Source organism: Papaver somniferum, chromosome 3 (genome assembly GCF_003573695.1).
Source record: "Papaver somniferum cultivar HN1 chromosome 3, ASM357369v1, whole genome shotgun sequence".
NCBI classification, from domain to species: domain Eukaryota; kingdom Viridiplantae; phylum Streptophyta; class Magnoliopsida; order Ranunculales; family Papaveraceae; genus Papaver; species Papaver somniferum.
In genome coordinates, this window is record NC_039360.1 from 93,940,978 (window position 1) to 93,951,022 (window position 10,045).

The following is a 10,045-nucleotide window of genomic DNA, read 5'->3' on the forward strand; positions in this document are numbered from 1 at the left end:
ATCTAAGATTTTAGATAGTTTTTTTTTTCTTTTTTTGGTAAATCAAAACGTAAGTTCGTGCGTGGTGCATAGCTGATAGCCCCGACTATTCCATTGCATTTGGGAGGTACTTGTGGCAATGGGTCCAAGTTATGGGCATGTAATATTAAACAGGCTTTTAACGCCCAAAATACTCCAGGCTTTGAATCCTTTGATAACTTTGAGTACATTAGTACAATTCATGAGCAATCCCAATATTAGATGCAGAAGTAGCAGCAGAACCCAAATATAAGAGAGCCACATTGAACCATAATCCTGACTCTGCTGCTCACTACCTTGCAGTATTTGCTTCACATAATCACATATAAAATCGGTGGCCGATTTCTTCACCTCTTTCTTGCATTAGCGTTCTCTTGAGTTTGAGTGATCAAAACTGAAATTCCTCTTTGCTTAATGTTTACATTTTCTTGCATCTTGGTCTGTAGCAGGACAACTACCCTATGGAAAGTCGGATATTCTTTCTTTCAGTTTTGTCTTCAAATCATATCCAATTCAAGGTGAGAAAACTACTTTGAGTTTGAACCCTCTCACCTCTGGGAAGTTGGATATACAAATGACACACGAACTGCATTGTACATGCAACCTGATACAATCTGTTATAGTTGAAGCCTTAAAAGTCTTGATTAACCCAAAAGATTAAACGGCATTTTGTCATAAACCAAAAATAATATAATGTAGATCACATATATTAACAAAATTAAGTTAAACAACATAATAATTGTTTTATTCTAGTTATCATCTGAAGAGTGAAGAAAGATAAAAAGAGACCCATTTGCTTTTGATCCAGCTTTCACCTTCCTCGATTCATCTCTTGTTTAAACTTTAAACTACCAGAGTATATATATATATATATGTCTTTTGTCTAAGTGTTGCAGTAAAAATTAACAAACCATATTTTATCTCTCTCCGGTTCACCCACCTTGAGTAGAAAGAGGAACCAGAATCAATTTAGCCATAATGGTGATTCTCATCATCATGGTTATTAGTTGCAAACTTTGCTGCTTTCGCCGGGGGAGGAAGTGATCTGCATCCACGGTGCCCCACGACATTCCATTGTCTTCATCTCTTTCAATGACGATGACCCACGGACATTACTGTTAACCTCGTCGCGCCCTCTCTTCTTATTACTCCCTTTCAACCAAACCCCGAACAATTTCATTCCTTCCTCTTCTTTTCTTCCATTTTCGTCGTCATCATCAACATCCTTTTCGTAAATGTCAACTGTTTGCTCATGGCTGGACCTAGACCCACTGGCAGAACTTTCCAACATGATGCGGTCTATATCACCCGATGCCACATTGAAATACTTGGATAGTACATTTACGAGTTCTCCACATTGTTTCTTCGTTTGCGCCAATTCTGAACTTAGGATTTCATTGTTTTTCTTGAGCTTTTCATTTTCGTTTGATAGATCGTACAGTTGATTGATGTTTGTGGTCTCCTCCATTGTTTGACTCTTGGAACCAGTATTTGAAGTCTCTGAACAACTTTGGTCTTCACTCGGATTTGACGGAGACAATGAGGAACTGCCATTGGATTTTCCATCAGCCAGCGTCTGAAGTGTTTTCGTTGGGGGAGGATGCACTACTTTTCTGCGGTGGATCTCAGAGAGGAGTTCTTTTTCTCCTCGCTTGAAGTTGTCGTTTGCGAACTCCCATCTATCTGGCACGATCTTTCGAAATGCCTGCATGACAATTTCATTCGAGAATACATGCTATTTTAGGACGGAGTACGGATTCAACTCGGCATTTTCAGCTTCTTATAGCAAGAAAATCTAGGAAAACGTCATAGCAAGATTCCCATATGTTCAAGGTCAAAACTTACTTAGTCTCTGTATGGGTCGCTTAGAAAATGAGTTGAACAAAAACAAGAAAATTTTCCAAGAAAACCAAAATAAAATATAATGGATAACGTTATACCATGACAACTATGCGGATTCACCTAACGTCTTTGCGTTAGAAAATGACAACTTTGACAAAACCAACCACTTGACTTTAAAAAATCGGCAGTACAATATGAACGCACAAGGAAGGAGCGGAGGCCTGGTTAGGTGAAGAACTCTAGTCCCACCTTGCACGTAACGTCGGACAATTATGGTCAAAACCAATGACCTTGACTTTATTATAAAATTTTGCCCACCGTTTGTAGTTGTCCATGCAGTTACAAGTTTCTTGAGAAAAAAAATTAAATAGCCTTAATGGCTCATACTATTTGGTAGGTGGAAAGTATAAGGGAAATAACAAAACATCCGTTGGATGTATTGATATGATTCTAAATTGCTTTCGCAACATCTTAAACACGTACAAGTGACCCATTGACCAGTGGCCACTGCCCTACACTTGTGTGAACTAGCAACTATAAATGATCATCTGTAGCATCCTGCTAGTAACATGTGACACTTTGTTTCCTTTCAACCTTATTTAGTGGGACCCTAACAACAGAATTTTCCGAACTTCCCACTTCCAGAAGGAAAGTGGTAGAAAGTCTTTTGGCATGACAAACAGATGAAGTTACGTTCCAACTACTCAATTCTCATGAGAAGAAGAAAGAAGTTTCTTTCTAGAAGAAACTAGGAAAAACAACCAGTTCCTACCAAATGACAATCTACTCCATTTCTCAAGAAGATTAGCAGAACAGTAAGTTCGGGTTTCTATCTAGATGTTCATGTTCTAAATCAAGTTAATTAAAAGACTTAATAAATAAATAGCTAGCGTGCACTTTGATCGAAAAGCAAAATATAATAAAAAACTGTTCTAAAAATTACAGATGAAATGAAGAGTAGAGATGGAAAAATACGTACGTAAGTATTAAGTTGACGAACGAAGCTTGAGAAATTGTTGTGTTTGAAGTAATTAGGAAGCAAATCTCTAGCGAAATCAGCAGGTTTCCAAACAACAAAAGTAGTACCAGTTTCATTCCATGAAACAACTTCATCAGTACTTGAATCTTCTACCAATTGATATGTCTTTGTTAAGAATGGTGCCGGTACACATCTATGTGCCATCTTTCTATACACTTGAAAAAACAGACCTTAATGAAACTGCTATAATAATGACAATTTACAAAGCAATAATCAAAGATTCTTCCTTTGATGATTTTCTTTGATATCCCTTTGCTTTCCTAAACTATGTATATGGTGATCTATATATATGATTAGTAGCTGACTATTGATTAGTATGATAAGGAACTGAAGATAAGAATAGCAGTGAGAAATTCCCAACTCCAGACATAAAAACCAGAAACAAAACGGCAATTCATGAGAATCCAATAAGCTTGAAACCGTGTGTATAGAAGATCATTACAAGTTCTCTCTATTTCCATCAGTACTATCTACTCCTACTATAAAAACTCTGATTCTAAGCGCATAATCATAGTCTTTATTTGTTTTTGTTTTTTTGTCTTGAGTAATATGGTGTGTCTTTTTCTTTGAAATGCCTGGAAATCCAAATGGAATGGTATCTAGAGGGTTTTTTATAGCAACAAAGCAGAGAAGGAGAAGAAGGGAACTTCGAGAGAGAGAAGAATGACTTTTGGTGTTTGTGTAAATATTTAACTGATCCTTGTTGGAATTTTTAAAGAAGTTTGGTTTTGCTTTTCCACCCAGATGAAGAAACTTCAGGGAGTTTCTTTACAATATGGTGTCAAAAAAGTCAACACTCGTGTGTACACGTGGACCAGATTAATAATGATTTTTTAAAGCGTAAATAATGTTTGTTCTTCGACCAGACTAGAATTGGGAATTCTCGACTGGAACCATGTTTGTTCTTCTGGTAGAGCTGTATAGGAACCGGACCGGAATTGGGAACTCTGGACTGGAACCATGTTTGTTCTTCTGATAGAGCTGCATAGGAACCGGACCGAAATTGGGAACTCTCGACTTGAACCCATTAGGAGGTACATGGAATGGGACTGAGCATAGCAACCGGTCAGTACCAAATACTTTGTTCTAAATGGAACCGGATTCGCAACGTATCGAAATTACTTGTTAATATTAGCTATCGATTAGAAGTGAATCCTAGCCATCCATGTAGGTATCCATAAACATATATCACTAATCACTTAATCAGTATCAGTTCATTTCTTTTTTCGACTTCTTTTTCTTTTCTGCAGTGAAGAAGAACAACAGTACCATCAGTGATCCAGCCACACCATCTCTGAGTCTCTATCACCACCACCTTCATCTTTACCACCACCACCACCACTATGAGGCATCAGTGAAACTTTAATCTTTTTTCAGTTGCTTCTTCTTCTTCACACAAGTCAACAAAATTTTAGGGTAATTCATTCATTTGATTTGATTAATTTAGGGTTCTGTTTTAGTCATTGCATGTTCGAATCAAACAATTTGATTAATTAAGGATTCTGTTTTTCTTAATTGCATGTTTAGGGTTTTGAATTATAGTTATGATTGATTGGAAATTAAAATCAATGCGACATGAATTCAATCTCTCTATCTTCCACTTTAATTCTAAATTTGGTTATGATCGATTGACATCAATTAAGAATCTGTGTCTTCAGCATTGGGAAGAGGTTTTTAATGTAGGTGTTAGAGCAATGCTCGGTTTAACCCACTAGCATTGGTATGTCAAGTTAGTTGTCAAATTTAGATGACAAAATGCATCCTTGTTTTAGTCATTAAAGTCAGTTTCAGACCAAGCTAGGTTTAAGAAGTATAGTATAAAATCAAAGACATCCTTGAAGAATGGAGATTGAAGACTACACGAAGACATCTTGGATAACTTCATTAAAGGTTGGTAACAAACTCTTGATTCTCTTATTTACTCTACCTCTCTATCTAACGAAACAAGTGCCCACTCTATGGAACAATTCCTATGAAGATAACTATATATATATATATATATATATATATATACTCGAGGATATTTGAGCCCATGACTTTCTGAGATTGACCTTTATCACTAGAAAGGTCCTCATGTTGTAGTGACTGAGAGTACGAATGTAACAAGCCAAGAATCACTCAATTCCGAGTTATAACAAAAAAGTTACCGAGTTATAACGAAAAAGTTATGAGTGATTTATTAAAGCAACACTTATAAGTGTGCTAAGATTGATTTCGTGAATATGTAATTGTACTCGAACTTTTGGCAACAATTCGTGAACCAAAACCGTGAATATGTGACTAAAAGCCTATTTTGGTGAAGTATTTGGGTGTTTCCTTTCCTAGACAACGTAGCTTTGTTTCCAAGCAACCTAGCCTTGATCATTCACTATAAATAGAGGTTTCACATAACCACGCAACCTATCCCTTGAAAAATTGTGTGTGTGTTGCATAAGGTTGTTTTCCATTTTTTTGTTCTTCACGAACAAGAGTGGGATTTCAAAAGACTTTACTTGGGGATAGTAAAGCACGGGCAAGCTACCTTCTTTGATAATTACGAACATGTTCTTAGGTGTTTTTCATAAACCCTAGATTTGATAGATCAAGATATCTCTAGATTTTTCTAGGTGATCTTGTGAGGAAGAAACAATTAGGTTACAGAATGGTAGACCCTAATTGTTGAGGAGCATCTTCTAAAGAAGATTAACATTCTGCTAGAGGATTTTCAAAAGCATCTTTTAAAGAGAATTGGGGGTCTGCTAGAAGGTTTACAATAGGAATCCCTAAAGATAATCGGGTTCTACTAGAAGTTCTACAGGTGCGCGAATACAACTAAAACATGTATTACATCTAGTATGAAATCTAGTAGTAGGTAATTGGTGTAACAACTTAAATCAGGGATTGTTCAATCTGAACTAGGTCCCGGGGTTTTTCTACAAGATTTTAGTTTTCCTCATTAACAAAAATCTCTGGTGTCTATGTTATTTCTTTTCTGGATTATATTGTTTTACCTTTATAATTGAAATATCACAGGTTGTACGTATTTAAAGCTAGATAGTATTAACTCGGCTGTAAAGAACCTACAAGACTCGTTCTTCTTGAATTCATATCTTGAAATATAGATTACAAGACTTGATCATGTTGTAACTCGGTTCGTGAATAGTTCAGGTATATACTAGGTCCACCTTGTTAAAACAATCTTAATTAAATACAGTTTTGAAACAGAACGTATAGACTGTACAAGGATTGTCTATATATATGTTTCCGAGCGAAAAAGTTGGTGGAGTACTAGTCACCCTCTACTTTTCAGTAGGTACTTTGGAAGCAAGTATCATGTACCTGACCTAGATCTTATTATAGATGCAATTGGTTTTTGATTTTTAGAGATTTATTTTTATCACCTGTGGTATGTTATGACTGTATTTTACTGTGTTTTAAGATTAAAAATCATATGATTGCTTTGAAGTTTCTGATTGAATTAATTTTGGTGACAACATGGATCTGGTCTTTGATTTGGACAACTTCATTAGTACAAGCATTGACATGGAAGCAACAATTGACGTTAAATTTAGACTAAATTTTCATCTTGTTGAAACTGTTGATTGTGCTAATGTTCATTTCCTCTTTATATTTGTAATATTATTGTTATTATTATGTCCTCATGTTTAAGCCAGAACAACTCTTTGAGTGCATCAAATGCAGTATAGCTACACCTGTTAGCTTCTTCATCTTCACTGAATGTGTATTTGGTTGCTGCAATATGGGCTTAAGAGTGTTTGCAATGGTTTATGCATTGATATGTGTTTATTCAGAGTGTGGGATTTTAGTTGTCATTTCTTATGACTGAACAACATGCATTGTTAAATGAGACATCTATGGGAACACTTTGAAAAACTGGATTCTATAACTACAAACTGTAGGCACTGCTTAAATATATGTATGTATGTTTATGCCAAGCGACATATAACTTGATAGTTCATATACAAAATTTCCCGTATATTATCAATAGGAAGAAGAAAAAATTTTTACTTGAACTTTCAACTGATATAATGGAATGGAGCCTAGATTCAAGTTGTCCTCTCGGCGAGAATTAAGGCAGGTATTAAATATATCTTTTACTGAGCTACTCATAATTTTTGATACAATATATCTTCTTTTGGTCTTTTTTATGTATTTTAACTTATTGTTCATTTTTAATGTTCAAAATGATTGATAATTACAGCCACAAAGGGAAAGAGGACTTAAAGGAAGGTTGGTATTCATTTTCTTGTCTCAGGCTCGTATACTTATGGAATGGAAGTGGAAGTGTTGTTTTTAACTTTGTTTAATGTTAAACACTTGAAGTTGAACTTTGAACTATTTTTTAACATGTTTTAAACTTTGTTACTGTTGTTCACTGAAGAAAATAAGTAGTTGAAGAACCAGTTTTAGTATATGTATGCAAGTATGTATATGAAAATTACAGGTAAAAAACTGGAGCCGGACTGGAACCAAATCGGTCATACAGGTACATGTACTGAAACATGGAACTGATCAGTACCAGGTACTCGGTTCTTATGAAACCTATACCGTACCGCCCCATGTGCAGCGCTAGTTCTTCATTTTGAACTTAGCAAGTGGAGAGCACGTGCTTTGCACGGCGAATGATTCACATATAAAATTGTAAGAGCGAGATTTAAAATAGACATTTACAATAGTATTTAATTTCACGTATATTAGTGTTACTAATGCCAGGGAAGGGACATCGTCATTGGCTTCACGTTAACTACATATGTCGGCTACTGAACGGCGGTTGTTAAAATCTAAGATTTTCCTACGTATTTAGCAATATTTATAAGCGTAATTTTAAAAATGTGACTATAAGCTGAAAATAAACATATGGGCGAAAAATACGTGCGAGACAAAAAATGTTTAGCGCTTTTCAGCTTGTTGATGGCATTACAAGAGGGGAGATATATATTTTTTTATTTTTGATGTGGAATACGCAGCTAAACATAACTTAGATATTCATGTTATAAAGAATCGAAGGGAGGAGGTTTATTCTTTCCGAAATCTACAAATTAAACTTATCATAATATGCCAAGTACTTACACACTCAAGCAAGGTATCATTTGCGTATAGTCCAATATGATCAAAAGTTATACAGTTCAAATCTACAAATTAAAGTCAACATTGATGTGTCATGAAAACCCTGCCAGATTTACAGATTTAACTTCAACAACAAAATCTGAAGATTACGCAATCTTATACTACTTCAAATTCATGCAACTTACTGGAAACAACGGTCCAGGATTGAGTGGCTACAGTCCAGAGACAACAATATAACCTTGTTTCATACTTATGAAACAGTCCAAGAGGGATGCAACAACATTAAACAACTAGATCACGTATAAGACTCAAATTAACCAATTTCTGATAGATCACTTCACCTCACAATATTTTGCACCATTAACCACCATCAATGAAGAAATTTTCGAGTCAATTACTCTGAGTTTTATACTCGGATAATACTTGATGCTTATACAAAAAATCACAACGCCTAAATTTAAAGATGTATTTTCTCTATCGGTTTAGAGCGAGCTCCAGGCCCTTTTCATTAGGCTTGAGAAACCAAGATTGAGATAACAAGCAAGGTGCTAAACTCCTTCATTTCATTTGTCTTGATGGATTGGGACATAGTTTGTGAATCTAGGATAGGTACATGGACATCCCTAGATGGATTCACTAGTAAGTTTTACAAAGTCTTTTGGGATACCACCCATCGCCAACTTATGGTCGTGGTCAAGAAGTTCTGCACCAACCTGGACATGCACTCTCTCATGAACCAAAAAAATAGCACTTTAATACCAAAAGTAGAGCATCCATCAAAACCATCTCAATTCCAAATCATGGGATTATATGACGTCACCAACAAAATTAATCTCATAGATTTCTCCCTCTTCTTCCTTTTCTTATCATCCCATTTTAAAGTGCCTTTGTTCCTCAAAGATCCATCCATGACAACATCGTCGTAGCTGGAAAACTATTCCACTACATCAAAAATACTCTAAAAAACATAAGACATTCTTGATTGGGGTTTCACCCACCGAACCTTCATTCACTTAAGTTTCCCAATACGTTTCTATAATATATTACGATGTGCATCTCAGCCACCTACACCATCAACATCAATAGTATTCCCCGTAGCTACATTACCCCTAGGATATGAATTATACAAGGGTATCCACTCTCGTCTTATATATTCATTATTAGCGCCAAAAAAATTTCCTCTAACCTTGCACACCAAGAAAACCTAAACCACATTCAGGGTCTAATTAAGTACTTCACCTTGCACACCTGATCAATTGTTAAGATTTACTTCAGTGCTGACAACACCTCTAGCAACTGTTACAACCCTATTACATGTAGGCGAGACAACACATCAACACCGTGAAATCCATGACAATTCATCTTCGAAGGCTCCCGCAGAATTCAGTGCAATATATACAAAGGATTTTCAATATACCTACTTCAACCTCTATATCTTAGTGTTAGTTTCAAGCATCGTAGACCGTTAAGATAATGTACAAACATATCTCCTGGAGAGATTATCCAGGAAGGCGAAAGATGGAAAACAAAATGCCTCGACCCAGCGAGAAGGTTAATACTAATAAAATTTTCTCTCAATCCCACGTATTGTTAACCGCACAATGCCGACATAACTCCTTCTCACCCATGTTCACAACAAGATAAACTATATCACTAGGAAATTTTTTTCTAATGAGATAATTCTCAATCAAGAAACTCCACCCATCGGATTGGGAGAAGCTGACAAACCCAAAAGCTAAAGGAGGGTTAAGAATCAGAAAAAAACACAAACCACAATAAAGTACTGCTTATGGAGAGTGCATGGACCATTCGTGAACAACCATATTTTATATAAGCAACTTTATGTAAGAAAACATACCTCAAGCAAATGCTCATTTTTACCGCTGAAATCACACTTGTCGTTTACATCCAACCCTCTTTCGGAACAACTTGTTTACCTCATACTCATCATCTAATAACACTTACAATACCGAATCGGGACTGACACCTCCACATCCATCTGACCTCATTGACCCAAATTTATATTCATGGACTCAAACCAACCTTAACGAATTACCAAATTCAACTACAACTATCATC

The 10,045-nt window shown here is 35.8% G+C and overlaps 1 protein-coding gene across 1 annotated transcript; it reads right to left on the reverse strand.

Moving 5' to 3' along the window:
* Positions 1 to 704: 704 nt before the first annotated feature.
* Positions 705 to 3,582, reverse strand: LOC113356843 (heat shock factor protein HSF24-like). The gene is made up of 2 exons (XM_026600074.1): positions 2,840 to 3,582; positions 705 to 1,723 (listed from the first exon to the last, which is right to left on the reverse strand). Exons 1-2 carry the CDS (start codon positions 3,041 to 3,043, stop codon positions 1,022 to 1,024), a joined length of 906 nt encoding a protein of 301 aa, XP_026455859.1. The 5' UTR covers positions 3,044 to 3,582; the 3' UTR covers positions 705 to 1,021.
* Between the last annotated feature and the right edge of the window lie 6,463 nt (positions 3,583 to 10,045).

Excerpts from the sequence above, each read along its gene's own strand:
- LOC113356843 (XM_026600074.1), bottom strand. The coding sequence starts at position 3,043 with ATGGCACATAGATGTGTACCGGCACCATTCTTAACAAAGACATATCAA. Across the intron at positions 1,724-2,839 it reads TTCGTCAACTTAATACTTAC|GCATTTCGAAAGATCGTGCC; the intron begins GTACGTATTTTT and ends ATTGTCATGCAG.